Source organism: Aptenodytes forsteri, unplaced genomic scaffold (genome assembly GCF_000699145.1).
Source record: "Aptenodytes forsteri isolate BGI_AS27 unplaced genomic scaffold, ASM69914v1 Scaffold166, whole genome shotgun sequence".
Taxonomy (NCBI): Eukaryota; Metazoa; Chordata; class Aves; order Sphenisciformes; family Spheniscidae; genus Aptenodytes; species Aptenodytes forsteri.
In genome coordinates, this window is record NW_008796110.1 from 6,106,212 (window position 1) to 6,123,560 (window position 17,349).

The 17,349-nt window shown below is 37.7% G+C and overlaps 1 protein-coding gene across 1 annotated transcript in view; it reads left to right on the forward strand.

Moving 5' to 3' along the window:
• Positions 1-17,349, forward strand: part of ANKRD26 (ankyrin repeat domain 26) — an 81,083-nt gene that overhangs the window by 42,195 nt on the left and 21,539 nt on the right. Inside the window, exons 22-31 of the mRNA XM_019474042.1 lie at positions 2,164-2,249; positions 3,908-4,903; positions 5,762-6,000; positions 6,858-7,007; positions 7,963-7,996; positions 8,227-8,365; positions 9,795-10,008; positions 13,933-14,116; positions 14,582-14,728; positions 15,983-16,936. Coding sequence (XP_019329587.1) covers positions 2,164-2,249; positions 3,908-4,903; positions 5,762-6,000; positions 6,858-7,007; positions 7,963-7,996; positions 8,227-8,365; positions 9,795-10,008; positions 13,933-14,116; positions 14,582-14,728; positions 15,983-16,936 — 3,143 coding nt within the window. The remainder of the gene's footprint in view (positions 1-2,163; positions 2,250-3,907; positions 4,904-5,761; positions 6,001-6,857; positions 7,008-7,962; positions 7,997-8,226; positions 8,366-9,794; positions 10,009-13,932; positions 14,117-14,581; positions 14,729-15,982; positions 16,937-17,349) is intronic.

A 17,349-nucleotide genomic window follows, 5' to 3' on the forward strand; every position in this document is an offset into this window, starting at 1 on the left:
AGTGGATAATAGTCAGTGGACTGTACGAGGCTTGGTAGCCTCTCGGTGACATCTCTGATGCGAGCCCCTGATAAGCAGCACACCTCTCTAGAGAGTGCTTCCAATCGGCAAATGGGTGCCTCCATACCTCTCAGAAGAGAGTCGCCTACTACTATCACCCCTCGCCTTTTCTTAGTGGTGCTGGTTGTTATACGGGGGACAGTATGCTCAGTGAGGGAGGGACTTGCTGGTTCAGATTATCCAGCCACATTACAATTCTAGTAAGAGGGACAAGGACCCATCTACAAAAACTATGCATAACTATTGGAGGAAAGGAAGATGTTGATCTCCAAAGTATGGAGGTTATTTGTATAGGAGCTAAGCATTTACTTATTCCAAGCATCTTGGTATTGATAACTTATCACACTTTCTACAGTACCTTCTATGGTGCTATCTACAAATCTTCCTTGACCACCAGCACATTGGTCCTCTATTTCTAATGCTGGTTGGAGTCTTCATCTGCACCAGCAAACAGCTTGGTATTGGGATATCTACAAGCATCAGTAAAGGCTAAATCTACTCTGTGATCTTGAAAAACAAGAAAAAGGGGAAAATGCCTGTTTTCCTTATAGAACATTATCCTTAGATAACCATTAATTACTGTTGTTATTATTATCTTTAATACTCATCAGACTGCCTGAAATGCATCATAGTTATCAATGGATCACCATAAAAACCCTGTGAAGTAAGTGCTGTCAACCCACTAATGACTAATGTGTGTTGGGAATGCCTTGTGGTAAAGTACAAACAATCTAGGAAATTGCACCCACCAGTGATTGAGGTGGGAGGAGAAGGTTGTTATTTCACACTGTGAGGTTAGAATCGACCTCTGGAGACCTGTATGACTGACTGAGGAGCTTAGGTTCCCAGCTCAGACATATGAGTTGTAACTCTAAGCTTGTATCCAATGTAATCCCCTTCAAGAAATGAAAACTTGCAAAAGGAGTCACCTAAAGCAGAAAATGCCAGAAGTGAGGTTGGCCATGTGACTTGTTAATACTGGAACCTTTTGTATGTTTATGATGATACCTATTTTCTCCCTGTCTTGCTCACTTTTCTTGTAGGAAGAATAGAATATTGTGTCACTCTTTAGCAGTAAAGCTTTGTGTATAGAAAGGCTATTGTGTAGAAACCATAAAATTATGGAGCAGGAAAGGAGGTGCAGAGTGATTAAGGTGAAAAGCCTCAACCTCTGTTTTTAGATGCCACACTTGAGCTGCTGGGACTTGTTTCTTTCTGAATACTTGATACTTCAGAGTGTTCAGTTTGCCGTCCACACAAACAACGACAATGAGTTGCTGCTTATAAGTTGTATCTGGGTCTATTTGGAGTCCAATTCTCAAATATAACAGAGATTCAAGATAGGCACCCCATAATGGGGAGCCCAGACTGAGCAACTGGTTCTGAGGAGTTTGATCTGTCCAATATTACTTAGAAATTCTGAGAGAGGAAAGGGTGGAATCCAGTTTTCAATGGTACAAGTGAAACGTCCGGATCATGGGTTGTTTCTCAACATTTCACAAGCCTGTCTCTCATTCAGTGTTCCACCTGTGTCTTCTGCAACAGATGAGGCAGCAGTTTGAAATACTCAGTCCAGATCCATGTCTAGGGACAGATTTGTTTCATGCATGGTTTACTGGGGTCTTAAAGATTTCAAGCCTGTGATGATGTTGTTTGTCATTTTCTGTGCAGAACACATAGGGAAATTAAGATTGCTGGAGGAATGTAGCTAGTTACTGCATGGCACAGTGTGTCATAGCTGGCACACAGTGTGTCATAGCTAGCACTCGCACTCACGCATGCACGTGCATGCTCTCTCTCCCCCGCCTCCCCACCCCCGCCTTTAAGAAACAGGAATGGTTTATTTGTGACCATTTATAGTGATTTTCAGCAAATTTCCTTTATGCATTAAAAAGTAAAATGCCCTGGAAGAAAGGAATTCATACAGATGCATCTTAAATCTGTATTATGATAATTTTCTCTCAAGGAGTTCCCAAATTTGAGGGGATGTGTTATTTTGTGTTAAGATTTTTCTCACAAATATGATGATTCAAGATGCACTGTAGGTGTAAATAAGTAGTATGAAGTCATGCTGGTTATAAAAATATGTGTTTTTCACTGTAGGTGAGTACTCAGGATCTACCTTTCATATGTCATCATCAGCTGAAAAAGAAGACATCAAGGATGCTATTGAAAACTTTGGGGTGCGGGTATGTAAAACCAAATATTTTGAATTAGAGTCTGAATTGGTAAATTGTATTATACGCTAAAGTAAAGAAAACTTACCGGTCAGTGAATAACGCTGAAGGGAGAGTCCTGTAGATGAAGGTTGTATTATAGTCTGAAGTAAAGTTGGATACAATCTTCTTATGGTAGGGTAAAATCCTTGTCCTTATGTTGGATACTTGCTGTTATACTGGTTTGTTTCCAGCTGGTTTGCTTAAATTTTGGCCAGTGTTTTTCCTTTTGTGCAGTGCTGAGAAACAGTGCAGTCAAATACATTTTTTTTCCCTATGCAAAACGCACATTCAAATGAAGAGGAAGATTTGCCTATAATCTGCTGATCTGTTTGATTAAACACACCTGGTCTTCCCCTTTGTAAAAGAAAGGTCAAACAAAAAAACTTGAAATTTGGTGACCTTCCTGATGCTTTCCCTGCCTCTGCAAAATATACCCTTGTTTGGCCATGTTAATAGGTGTTTGAAAAGGGTTTTTTTCAGAGAGCATTGCAGAGGGGAATAAGGCAGGCATCGTGTTTGTGTTGGGCACACAGGACAGGGCTGGATAGAGGGATCTGGAGTCTTCTGTAACATCTCAAGGGACAGTGGAGCAAATTATTTCCACCCCACACCCAGGCACCGTGAAAGAGGGACATGCTTAATTTTAACAGGCAGAGCACAGAACTTAAGCCTATTGGAAGGTGGTAGTAGTTGGGCAATGAACTTGGGAATGGAGAAGCTGAGACAGGTGGTGGCTGGCTGAGGCGCTGAAAGGAGGAATTTTTGCAGAGGGAGAAAAGGGCCTGGCTAGCAAGAAAAGAGAGCGAGGAGTTGGATGGTCTTAGCCCATTGGCACACCAAGGCTGCAGGCCCTATTTAGAAGGGACCACGAGCTAAGGAGGCATGTGGGGAGGGAGCGTGTTGGGAGGAGTTTGACACATGACAGGAGCAGTCAGAACTGTTGAGGAACAGAGCATGGGGGTCAGGGATGTGAGGAGACTGGGTGGGGTTGAGGCGTGGTATGGTTTTCATACAAGTTTGGGTTCCTGATTTTTGGGATAAGGGCAGGAATGGACAGGTTTCCCTAACAAATGCTTTTCTTTGGAGCTTGGAATGGAATTTAATATTTCTGAGTCTTGGGTGAAGAAATAGTCCTAACTAACTTAGCCAATTCTCCTTGTGGTGGACAGTAAAAGCTTGTCATGTTCGTTCGCATTGTATTAGCTCAGCTGGCAGGGGACTGTAAATGCCAGACAGTAGAGAATGATGGAGGAAGGAGAGTGGGGAAACGTAGGCAGTTGTAATGAAAAATGGTATTAAAGCAATAAAACTTGAAAAAATAAATTGCTTTGTGACAAATGCCACCAGTTACAGAAAGCAGGCAGGCTAAAAGGTAAAAGCAACTGTAGTGTCCAGACAAATCTAATCCAATTGTCCCTCGAGTAAGTCCTTCTATTTTTAAGAAAATAATGCTTCAGTGAAGCTTTAATTTGGTATCCCTTGATTTTTATTATAAACAATTGCTTTCAAAATGTCTTATTTTTATTATTTCTGTTATATGATAGGATGAGTTTGCAACAGAAATTACCTAGATTAACTGTAACTTCCTTTTTCTTGGTAATCTTTCTGTCTGTACCTGTTTACTTAAGGATAAATATTGTTTAGAAACCATCAACTTGATAGAAAAAACAGCACATGAAAATCAGACTGACAAAGCAGAAATTTCACATCAGGAAGCCCTAGCAGAAAATGAGGAATTGCACAGTGCTGACAAGCAGTTAAGTCCAAAACCTTGGGAAGAAAGATATGAAAGAATGTGGGTTGAAAATGAGAAAAGGGAATTGAAAACAAATTTTAAAAACATTACAGCAGAGCTGAAGCAGCTGTTTGGTGAAATTAATGAAACTGGGAAAACTACTTCCCTTGTGGAAGAAATGTCAGAAGATGGCTTCAGTGAAGAATTGAAGAGTTCTCGTGTTGTTTCATCTCATGCGACAGAATCAAGTAATAAGTTAGAAAGTAAAGGTAAACTTGGAGATATTAAACTTATGCTGGATGGAAAAGAACCCAAAATGGAAATTGTAATTCCTAGTCTTGGTGTCCTTCCTGATCAAAATAACTTAAATGCAAACGTGGAAGATACTTGGAGTACAGATGAAGAAGATAGCACAAACGATACAGATAATACAAAGGTGCCTCTAGCAAAACGAGAGGAAAAGAAAATGCTTACTATGGAAATGGAAGAGAATGAAAATGGAATTAGTAGAAATGTAGAGGGAAGTCCTGAATACTCCCTGAGACATAGCTTAAAAACAAGTATTTTGGATGATGTTTCTAATATTTTTCCTAAAATAAGACCTGTTTCTATGACTGATGAAAATGCACTTTTTGTAACAGAAAGGAAACTTGGAAAAGACTCTGGATTTAATGATGATGTTTCCAGGGACTGCCTTATGGACAACAATAAAATAGGAGAAACAGAAATTGACAGTCTTTTTGCAAATGCTCAGCAATCGTGTGGCATGCTGAAAAGGAATCTTGATGAAGAACTAAAACAAGATACTGAAAGATTTAAGAGTAAGGTAGGAATGCTGCAAATAGTATTCCTGGCTTTGGAGAAGGAGAAGGTACAGCTGCAAAAAGAGGTAGAAGTTCACCTGCTACTCCTTATTCTTTAGTCTTTCTCCATATCAATGGTCCTGTTCACTTTAGCTATTCGTCATTAAGGGAAGATGCTTTGTGCAAATTGGTTTTTGTTTTAATGGAAATATATTACTCATGAATAAAGAGAGCAGTGGAGAGTTGTTTTTTTCCCCATTATGTAATTAGAAGGGTTTTGGAAAACACAGAATGCATTATTGTTCCAGTTTACCAATAGGTGGCACTCAGTTCCAGTGTAAGTAGTTATCACTTCATTGCCATAAAAAGAAATGCACACAATTACATCAGTTCTGATTCTGAATCAAAGAATGAAAATAGCTTCTGAACAGGGTCTTGACTAATCTATTCATTTGCTGTGATTTCTGCATGGTGTGTCTTCATTGCCCATCACTAAAATTCTTGTTTGCTGTGAAACCATTTCTGCTAGTGGGTTTGGGATCTCTTCCCCGCCCCATCCCCCCATTAAGGAAGCAGTAGCCCAGAACACTTCCAGTTGATTTTTTTCTGTGTTTTTACAACTAACATTGTGCAGTCCTTCTAACTCTTTGTCCATCAGTAACACTTTCACTTTTTTGTTCATGTTTTAAGATACACTTGTTTTCTTTCTGAGGGCTATGTTTTTGTCATATCTTTAATCATGAGTGAATTCAAAGTACTTTCAATGACTTGATACGCTTTGTAGTGTAATTTTGTGAAAATGCTTCTCTATATAAATTATTTTTTTTTTTTTTTTAATTTCACATTATTTTAGAGGTAAACCCTGAATTATTCAGTCTTGGACATGGTGTTTCTCTCTTCTAGAAATACTGAGAAATGTATGAAGATTAACTTTCTTTTTATAGGTTGAGAAGGAAAAAAGCAAACAAAGATGTTTCAAAACGCAGGTGGTGGCAAAACAAGAAGATCTTGATAAATTAAATACACTGGCAGACAATGTTACTAATCAGCAAATGAAACAACAGATTACTCTAAGGAAGAATGACTCTTTGAAAATGGAGAATGAAAACACCATAGAAGAAAAAGACAAAAAGAATTTTTCATCTGAGGAGAGATCAAAATTGATTAAAATGCCGATGAAAGGGTAAACTAAGGAAATAATATCTAATTATTTGTACAAATTATTATTTGTTGTACTACTTAAGTATCTTTTAAGTTTTCTAATATTGCAGTAGTTCAAGCGGTTTCCTCAATGCTGAAAGCCATACTGAGTAGTCCACTGCTTCTCAAACATTTAAGAAAAAAAAAAATTTAGAAAAAACTAAGCTCATAATGGAGGTTCAAATTTATTGCCTGCTTTTAAAAAAAAAAAAAGAAAAAAAAAGAGAAATCAAAATTCCTGTGGGTTTCCTCGTCAATACTGAGGCAAAACATGTCTTCAAAACCAGAGTTGAGGACTGGGAAAAAACAGTTATTTTTGTAGGAAATGGCCATCTGGAAAAGAAAAGTAAGAACTTGCGGTTTATTCCGCTTTCTCCCTTTTCTAGGTGATTTTAGTGATCTCCATGCAGTTGGTGTTTTCTTTTTCATTAAGTTCAGATGCTCTTTGTCAGGAAAAGGGAAAAGATGGTATTACCAACCAATCTCAAAAGGTTGAAGAAGGCACAGATATTTTTATGTAACCTTAAGCAGGAGGTTTTTTCCTATCTGTCCTTCAAAGGAATCTCTGTTCTAGATACTTCCTCTAATGGGGATATTAGAAATGTTCCAGCTTACCTGAATCTAGCTCAGATTCCACGTTTCCCCCTCGTTCCTAGGGGACGGGTTTTTAAAATACTTGAGTATCTTCCATGATCTTTGGAGTCAAGTCTGTGTTTTATCATAGATATTTTTCATCTCAGTTGTTTCTGGACATCATCTTAAGTATGTCTGTTTTGCAGAAATATTTCATGTAAAGCTACTCAATTGGTGTTTTTTTTTTTTTCTTTCTGTTTAATGTAGTAAATTTGCCCTGAATGCCAAAGTTGCAAAGAAAAATAAAAGACAGACTTCAAAGCAGAAGGCTAATCAGCAGATGAGCTCTTCCAGTGGGAATCATTTTCAAGTACTGGATGATAGCACTTTCAGTGAAACATCTCAAGATGAAAGAAGGTACTGAATATAAGGAATGTTATAAATAAAACTTACTTAATGATAAAAATTGACCTGAAAGCTTAAGGTAAGTTTTGAAAACCAGATGTGTACAATGATTCTTGTTCTTTCATCTGACAACACTACCTGATGGCCTTTGTGTTCAAAAACACTTCCTTTTTGCTTAGAGTGCTTTGAACATACCAGCCAAGTTAATGATAAGGTCAGATGTGCACAAATTCTGAATTACCTGAGTGTGTGCATGTGCGTAAATATGTATGGTTTATATTTTTAAAAAGGGAGGAGAGAGACTTATAAAAGAGCAAAATTACTCTTTCACTGCAGACATCTCAGGTTTCTTCTGCCTTTTTTTTTTTCTCCTCCCCCGAGCTGTGTCCCCTCCCAACTTCTTGCTCACCCTGAACTTACTTGTGTGGGAGGCAAAGTGAGAAACAAAAGGTGTTGACACTGTACAAGCACTGTTCAGCAATAGCTAAAACATTGGTCTGTTATCAACACTGTTTTGGTTAGAAATCTAACACACAGCACTGTGTGGGCTGCTATGAAGAAAATTAACTCCATCCCAGCCAGACCCAGTACACTAGAGAATCCAAAATTATGGTTCTTTGACCTGTAAGAGAAGGATTCCCAATACTGAAGAGAGCTAAACCTCTAGTATTAAACAGGGAATGCACATAACTGTATATCTACATATCTGTAAGATTCCTGTCGTTTTGAGTGAAGTGCAGAGAACAGTTATTTCAACTATTTGCTTAATATCTTTTGGAAAAAATAGCCTTCCAATAGACATAATAGTACACAATTATGTTTTTTTCAGTCTTGAACTACATCTAACAAAATTCTTACATTAATTTTTAGTTTAATTCACTTCTGAAATTGTTTCCAGAGCAACTTTAGATATTGTTCATAATGCAATATAATCATTCCAGTACTGAAATATATTTCTGTTTTCCAGATGTGCAGCAAAAACAGGGAGTGAAAAGAACAAGGTACTGTAAAATTAGTTTCTTGATAAATAGTTCGTATCAGCTTTTAATCACTTAGATGGGAACAGTGTTTATGTAGTGATCATCCAGATGCACAAATTGCTGCTAGTATGCAACTTTATCATATTTGAGCCAAATTTATAGGCTATGAATGAGAAAATGAATTATTCATGGATTTGTAATGATCTGTAATACTATATAGTTGTATACAGAAAATACTGTATTGTTCGCAGGTCAGCATACAAATGGATGTAACTGATGATCTTGATTTAACTCACTCATCTGACACAACTTCAGAGGATGTTGAATTACCAACTTCAACCTACAAAGAGGCTATGTTGCTGTTAGAACAGCTTAGTGTGGATCATACAGGTATGTTTTCAAGTCACTGTCTTCAGCTGTTACAAGTTCCTCTTTTAAAACATGATTTCTTTATGTGCACTCCTAGGTATTTTAGTTTTATATTTTGATCTAATATTTCTTTATGATTAGAGATCCACCTCAAAATATGTGAAATTATCTCACCTAACCTTAGATGTCTGCCTGTATTGTCAGCAAACATGCCTTACTTTATCATTGGTTCTCCGTCTAGTCAGAGCTGGAGAAGCAGGTTCTTGCAAAGTACGGTTCAGCTCCTTCTAATGCAGTCATCAAAAGTTAGCAAGGTCGTCTTTTTCCTCTTTATATCCCCCCAATAGCTAATGACAAATAGTGCAGCAAAATAACGTCTTTGCTTAAATTTTTTTTTTTATATATATATTCAACTCTCATAAGGTGCTTGCATATATACACATAGCATTATATAAACGTAAGTGTCACTTACTCTGTCTATTAAACTATGCTAAAATTCCATTAGGCAAGGGTTAACCTTGACTAAAGGCCAAACTCCCACCCAGCTGCTCTCTTACTGCCCCTCCTTAACAGGACAAAATAGGATGAAAAACTCAAGGATCAATATAAAGGCAGGGCTATCACTTACCAGTTACTGTCACAGGCAAAACAGACTCCACTTCAGGAAACTTAACTTAATTTGTCCTATTAAAATAGATTTGGATAGTGAGGAAAAAAAGACAAAAAAAATTAAAAAAATACCTCCCCACCATCCCCTTCTCAAGCTCAACTTCGCTCCTTCACTCCCAACTCCCCTACCCCTCCCCAGGCAGCGCAGGGAGCCCGGGGTCTGCAGTCAGGACATAGGAGTTTCTCTCTGCCGCTCCTTCTTCCTCACACTTTTCCCCTGCTCCAGTGTGAGTCCTTCCATGGGCTACAGTCCTTCAGGAAAAACCTGCTCCAGCCTGGGCTCTCCATGGGCCGCAGGTCCTTCAGGAAATATCCACCTGCTCTGGCATGGGGTCCTTCAGAGCACTGCATTGTGGATATCTGCTCCAGGATGGACCTCTCCAGGGGCTGCAGGGAAATACCTGTTCCACCATGGTGTCTCCATGGGCTGCAGGGGAATCTCTGCTCTGGCACCTGGAACACCTCCCCCCTCCCTCTTCACTGACCTCGGTGTTCACAGGGCTGTTTTTCACATTCTTTTCCCCTTCTCTGCCTGTGTGGCGTTTTTGCCCTTTCCTAAATACGTTTTCCCTGAGGTGCCACCAGCGTGGCTGAGAGGTTCAGCTGTGCTTTGCAGTGGGTCTGTTGGAACTGGCTGTATCCGGCACGGGGCAACCCCTGGCCTCTTCTCAGAGAGACCTCCCCACTACCTGCACCCAATACAGCAAAGCATTAAATAATTTATACATTGGAAAGTATTTGTGCATATGTGTAGCTTTGTGTCTTTTCTATCTCAAAATAGGTTCTGCTATTTTGTTGAAAATTCAAAACATACTTCTTGAATATGAACAGATAATAGAACGTGAAAAAAATCGGTATACAGCTGTTTGGAGAGAAGTAAAGAAATTGGAAAGTGAAAAGGAGGAGTCACAATTAGTAGCAGAAAAGACTCAAGATTTGAAATCCATATTGGCTCACCAAGAAGTGGAATGGAAAAGTGATATCCAAAGCCTTAAGTATGTAACCTTGCGTTCTGATAATGTGTTATCCTGTCAGTGTTCATGTTCCAGAAGATGCTGATGGTACAGGTGATAGGATGAGAAGTTTCTAGTCTTTTGGGTTTGGGTTTTTTGAATCCCATGGGCAAGTTATGTTATAAAGGACATAATGTCAGGGGGGGAAAAATGCCTGGATATTAGCTCCATGTGAAATCTTCTGGATGTTGTTTTAACTTTTTTTTAATAGCAAGAGAAGAGAACAAGAGAGTACGTGTGGGAAAACGAGATTTATAAGAGAGAGATTTATGGGATAGGTTTTTTTTTTTTTTTGTCTTTGCAGCTTCTGTTGGTGTATAATGCTAGAATTCTGGGAACTGCACAGAATGCAACTCAGAACAGAGCTTAGAACATTTGTTTGTTTGCTTATTTGTTTATTTGAAAGGTCAAATTTGGGATTTCCCCTTTCCCCATACTCCTGAGCTAGACCTGGATGGTGTCAGGTTTTTAAAGACTGTTCACATCACTTCAGACAGGAGTGGCCAGTAGGCACCATATGAAATTCAGCAAGGACAAATGCAAAGCCCTGCACTTGGGAAGGAAGTTCCCCTTGTGATGATGTACCATGGGATGGCCTGGCTGGGGAGCTTGCTGAGAAGGCCCTGGCAGTCTTGGTAGAGCAAGCTCAACATGAGCCAGCATGAGCTGGCCGCTGAGAAGGCCAACAGCATTTTGGGCTGTATTAAGAGCAGCAGAGCCAGGAGATTGAGGGGAGTGATTGTCTGCCCCTACTCAGCACTTGCTGAACTGTGTCTAGAGCACTGGGCCCAATTTTTGGCCTCCCAGTACCAGAGAGATCTTAATCAATATGCGTGAGTTCAGCAGAGAGATACCAAGCTGGTCGGGGAGCAGGAGCACCAGCCCTGTGAGGAGAGGCTGAGGGAACTGAGCTTCGAGGAGTTGTGCCTCTCAGTATGTAGAAGAGGATTATGAGGAAGACAAAGCCAGTCCCAACTTGGCCTGGATTTCACTACAACCGTTTTTCAAAATTCTCAAATATCTATCGATTACAAAGAATTAAATTTTTGTTCTAAATAAATTCTTGAAGCAATGTTAACTTTACACTCATAAAAGCTATACTTTTTGTGAAATTACACTAAAAATTGTATGTAAAGCTTTTTCCTTGCAATATAAACCATTCAAATACAAATGTTACTGTCAATCTTTCAAACAATTTATTAGTGGTTGCTGATACTTGTTTTGCAGAATTTCTAAAGCAGATTTTCAATTGGCAGCTCTTTCCTTATGTTAATATTTGATTCTTTTTCTTGTTGACCGTTGCAAGGATATCAGAAAAAATATTCAAAATAATTATCAAACATAAAACTGTTTCTTGTTTGGGCACCGTGGACACACCATGGACCACTTTTTACCATGTTGGTGCTTATTGCTGATTGTTTCAGATAGTAAAGTTGTTGACGTTCCCTAAGGCTTTCATTAGAAATTAGCTTCAAAATTAAATTGCTATTGTTTCTCCCAGGTGTAGATCCATTGAGGTTTAAAACTATTTTTAATCGTATTAAGCTTGAACCCTATGCATTTCTAAACCTGTTTTTGAACACTGTCCTCATTCTTGAGTAAACAGAAACTGCTTGCTCTTCCTATGGTCAGCAGTTGTTTTAGACTTACAGAAGGCTTGCTAAAAAATTGTTGGGTCTGTCAGATAGGTGGTGTGCTGCTTCATCAGTATTACTTGCAATCACTGAATCCGTAGTATGTAGGCAATGCTTAGCATATTAAGAAAATATATATTAATCATGGTAAAAGTTTATGATCCTTTGATCTGATAAGACAACAAACTCAACAACATTGAATGAAATGTATGTGATATGAACATGATTTTTTTTTTTAAGAATTACAGAAATATGCATACTACTGTATATTTACCTATCTAAACTTACTTACAAATAAATGATAAATCACTCAACGGTTTATTTCCGTATCTTGTACAACTGATACCATGTCTGTTGGTGTATAATGCTAGAATTCTGGGAACTGCACAGAATGCAACTCAGAACAGAGCTTAGAACATTTGTTTGTTTGCTTATTTGTTTATTTGAAAGGTCAAATTTGGGATTTCCCCTTTCCCCATACTCCTGAGCTAGACCTGGATGGTGTCAGGTTTTTAAAGACTGTTCACATCACTTCAGACAGGAGTGGCCAGTAGGCACCATATGAAATTCAGCAAGGACAAATGCAAAGCCCTGCACTTGGGAAGGAAGTTCCCCTTGTGATGATGTACCATGGGATGGCCTGGCTGGGGAGCTTGCTGAGAAGGCCCTGGCAGTCTTGGTAGAGCAAGCTCAACATGAGCCAGCATGAGCTGGCCGCTGAGAAGGCCAACAGCATTTTGGGCTGTATTAAGAGCAGCAGAGCCAGGAGATTGAGGGGAGTGATTGTCTGCCCCTACTCAGCACTTGCTGAACTGTGTCTAGAGCACTGGGCCCAATTTTTGGCCTCCCAGTACCAGAGAGATCTTAATCAATATGCGTGAGTTCAGCAGAGAGATACCAAGCTGGTCGGGGAGCAGGAGCACCAGCCCTGTGAGGAGAGGCTGAGGGAACTGAGCTTCGAGGAGTTGTGCCTCTCAGTATGTAGAAGAGGATTATGAGGAAGACAAAGCCAGTCCCAACTTGGCCTGGATTTCACTACAACCGTTTTTCAAAATTCTCAAATATCTATCGATTACAAAGAATTAAATTTTTGTTCTAAATAAATTCTTGAAGCAATGTTAACTTTACACTCATAAAAGCTATACTTTTTGTGAAATTACACTAAAAATTGTATGTAAAGCTTTTTCCTTGCAATATAAACCATTCAAATACAAATGTTACTGTCAATCTTTCAAACAATTTATTAGTGGTTGCTGATACTTGTTTTGCAGAATTTCTAAAGCAGATTTTCAATTGGCAGCTCTTTCCTTATGTTAATATTTGATTCTTTTTCTTGTTGACCGTTGCAAGGATATCAGAAAAAATATTCAAAATAATTATCAAACATAAAACTGTTTCTTGTTTGGGCACCGTGGACACACCATGGACCACTTTTTACCATGTTGGTGCTTATTGCTGATTGTTTCAGATAGTAAAGTTGTTGACGTTCCCTAAGGCTTTCATTAGAAATTAGCTTCAAAATTAAATTGCTATTGTTTCTCCCAGGTGTAGATCCATTGAGGTTTAAAACTATTTTTAATCGTATTAAGCTTGAACCCTATGCATTTCTAAACCTGTTTTTGAACACTGTCCTCATTCTTGAGTAAACAGAAACTGCTTGCTCTTCCTATGGTCAGCAGTTGTTTTAGACTTACAGAAGGCTTGCTAAAAAATTGTTGGGTCTGTCAGATAGGTGGTGTGCTGCTTCATCAGTATTACTTGCAATCACTGAATCCGTAGTATGTAGGCAATGCTTAGCATATTAAGAAAATATATATTAATCATGGTAAAAGTTTATGATCCTTTGATCTGATAAGACAACAAACTCAACAACATTGAATGAAATGTATGTGATATGAACATGATTTTTTTTTTTAAGAATTACAGAAATATGCATACTACTGTATATTTACCTATCTAAACTTACTTACAAATAAATGATAAATCACTCAACGGTTTATTTCCGTATCTTGTACAACTGATACCATGGATAATGGAATTAAGTTAGAATTCTTTGAAAAGTTAAAAATTACAGTAAAAATATGAAATCTGAAAAGATTGGTATTATAATACCAATTGGTAGAATCTGAATAATACCTGAATATAATACCTATTGGTATTATCTGAAAAGATTTCATATTTTTGATTTACGTTGTCTCTGCAAGTTCAGAATGTGGAATATCTACTTTTTATATCAGTGCTTTAGTTTCTCAAATATTCTGTTAAATCCCAGATTTACTTTGAAACAAGAAGAGGAAAAGAGGCTCAGAGTAGAAACGCTATATGAGAAAACAAGAGAAAAACTCAGAAGGAAAGAAGATCAATATTGTAAAGAGATGGAGGAGAAACAGCAACTTGAGTTACACTCAAGGAATTTAGAAATGGAGTTAATAACACTGAGAAACCTCTTGAAACAGGTATATTAAACAATGAGTTAAACACTTGTTGTCTTAGTTGTTGCTTCCTTTTAATTGGCACTGTAGTCCAGCATGCCTAAAGAAGGAGGTACTTTGTTCATGGAAGAGGCATTGGATAACTATTGCCAAATTTTGAGGACAGTTGAGAACAGTTGGTTCACAAGTGGACTGTTGGGGTTTTTTTCTTTCTTTCTCTGCAAGTTCATGATTCCTTTTCTCCTTTTTCAAAATTTAGGTTTCATTTGTATTTCAGGCAAAGCCTGACTTTGAGTTATTTTTCTAAATTACTAGGAAAACATTGTGTATTCTTAATTTTTCAGAAGAAAATTAAAATTTACTATTTATAGATGGACTACCATAACTGTGGGGAAGCAAAAATATTTGAAAGAATACAAAGGAGAATGGGAAGATAATGTGAGCTCTGATTTTTCTCAAGATGCAAATAGTTTAATCGTATTACTGTAGGTTGAAGAAGAGCGTGATGAAACACAGAGACAGCTCTCTCAGGAGAAGAGTGCCAGAGCCCTGCAAGAAGGAATTTTGAACAACCACCTTTGGAGACAGAAGGAACTAGAAGAAGAGACAAGAAGAACTACTGGAAAAAATTCAGAGGTAAGCAGATTTTTTCTAATTAATTAAATTTCACCATGTTCATTGTAAAGTCGTAATAAATCTTACATAATTTTTTTCTGCTTCTTGATGGATTATTTACAGTCTACCAATGTAACTTAACTGTGTAAATACCTTTTCTGTTTTCCCTTATGTCTTTAAAAGTTCTGGAAAGCAGCATCAGTCCTGTATATACCTGAATTGCATGTGCAAGTAGGAAGCTAACAGAAGACATTATATACCCCATTTCTTAACCTATCTGTTATATTTCATTTCATAGATATTTTATCATCACTTTTTAAGGTTTCTAGCAATGAAACACCTAGCTACCTATGTCAAGGTTGACCAGGAAGAAAGTTGTTTGACGCTCGCTCTTTGTGTTCCCATTACTTGTTTTTTTTAATGACTTATTCCCTTATCAAACTTACTTACTTCAAGTATGCCTTTCCTTTCCACCTCCAAATACTAAAATTTTATGAAGGAATATCAGCAATGAATTAAACTCTCTGTAGGAGTTAGAATAATTGGAGGAGAAAAAGCAATCATAAACACTGTATTAAAAAAAAAAAAAAACTTGAAAAGAGTTTACTGAATTTACTAAGAATGTGCAGTGCTTGGAAGAATTATTTGTTCTTGGCTGTGCTGCCCAGTAAATGTAGGGTGAATATTTTATGTGGAAAAAGTTATATATATTATAAACAGGAAATAACAAGACTATTTCATTCCAGGGCTGATTGACTTGTATAGCTAACTTTCAGTAATACAAAAGATAAGTGTTAAGACGACATTTGACAACTGATACAAGATAAAAGGTAGCATTTATATTTTTTGCAATTTTGCTAAATATCCCAGAAGGAAAATACCCTTTTTAGCCTTATTTTTACCAGATTTGTAACACAGCTAAATTAACCTTAAAGGGAATATTTTAAAGGCATACACATACAAGAAAACACTATCGTTTTAAAAGCTTTATACTTTTGAGATATTTTAAATAATTTTATTATTTGGTTGCTGTTCAAGGAAAAAAAAAAGGCTGGGATGTTCATTTAGGTTTTAAGGGTATGTTACACTTCCAGTGTGTGCATACATTGTACATGTGCGTGGGTTCATAGTGTAGCTTATGTATTACCTGAAACTTCACTCTCATCTTTGAAGTCATTCTTCGGTATTAGAAATGTTAAAACGCAGTTTGATGCAGAAGTGGTTTTGTAGATCCATTTCCCAACTGGCTATTTATTCATGTTCCCTGTCATTCAGGAATCCGACACTGAGAGAGAAAAGGATCTGTTGTTCAGAAATCAGTTACTACAAGATGAGATTGCTATGCTAAGACTAGAACTTGATCAAATAAGACTTAGGCACCAGGAGGAAGAAGGAAAATATTTAGCGGAAAATGAGACCTTGAAAGAAAAAAATGAAGATCTCAAAAAGGAACTTAAACTGAACGAGGAAGCCTTAACACAGACAGTTTTTCAGTACAACGGACAGCTGAACTTATTAAAGACAGAATCTGCGGTGCTAACTTCCAAACTTGAGCAGACAAAAGAAAGCAAAGACAGACTAGAGACAGAAATTGAATCATTTCGTTCCCGTCTGAACACTACTGTGCAAGAACTTGAACGTCATCAGTCATCAAAAAGTGATGTTGAACGAACATTTCAGAGAGAACGTGATGAATGGCTTCGCTTGCAAGACAAGCTCCATCATGACCTCTCTGATGTGCGAGAAACCAACAAGAGTTTGTCTCAGCAGCTGAGTAAAGCTGAAAGCAAAGCTAATAGTCTAGAAAATGAGCTTCACCAGTTGAAACAAATGCTCAGAGAAAAAACATTGCTTTTAGAAATGACACAAAAAGAATTAAGTCAAGCCCAGTGTCAGGCAAAGGAATGTGATCATGCTCGACAACTTGAGAAAGATCAAGTAAGCAAATTTATAATAAAGCAGGAATCTATGCAGGAGCGATTGGCCCAGCTCCAGAGTGAAAATCTTTTACTCCGTCAGCAACTGGAAGATATGCAAAACAAGGGCATCATCAAAGAAAAAGTAGTGAATGATGTGCAGGACCGGTTTAATGATATTTTCAACAAACTCAGAGCTGATACTGAAAAGCAAGTTTACCTGGTGGAAGAGAGAAACAAGGAATTAAATGCCAAGTGTGCTGATTTAAGAGAACAAGTCTTTAAATATGAGACTGACAAAGTAGAAAGAGAGGTAAAGTATACACTTAGAAAGAACAATTTAAAGTTTGTCAGTTCTTGAAATTATTTTATGTTTCTAAAATGTACCAGGTATAAGTTATACGCATGGGACTAAATAATGCTGATTTGTTCAGATTTGTCGTGTTTCTCTTGGAATTGTGGAAGGTTTTGGCAAACAGGTGTTACTGCTCAGATCTGGGCAGAGAACAGAAAAAAGGTATCCGAGTCTAAGCTTTGATCAAGAAAGGTGATTCTTCTGCAGAACTTTTTTCCTCTTTTCTTTGTCCATTTTATGCCCTGTAGAATGGTTTTATGTATTTGATGGGTTTTATATATGTATTGCACTGATGACGCAAATAAGAGTGGTATAAAAGGAAGAACCATCCAATATGCAAGGGCTGAGAAATGAAGATGGAGACAAGTGAA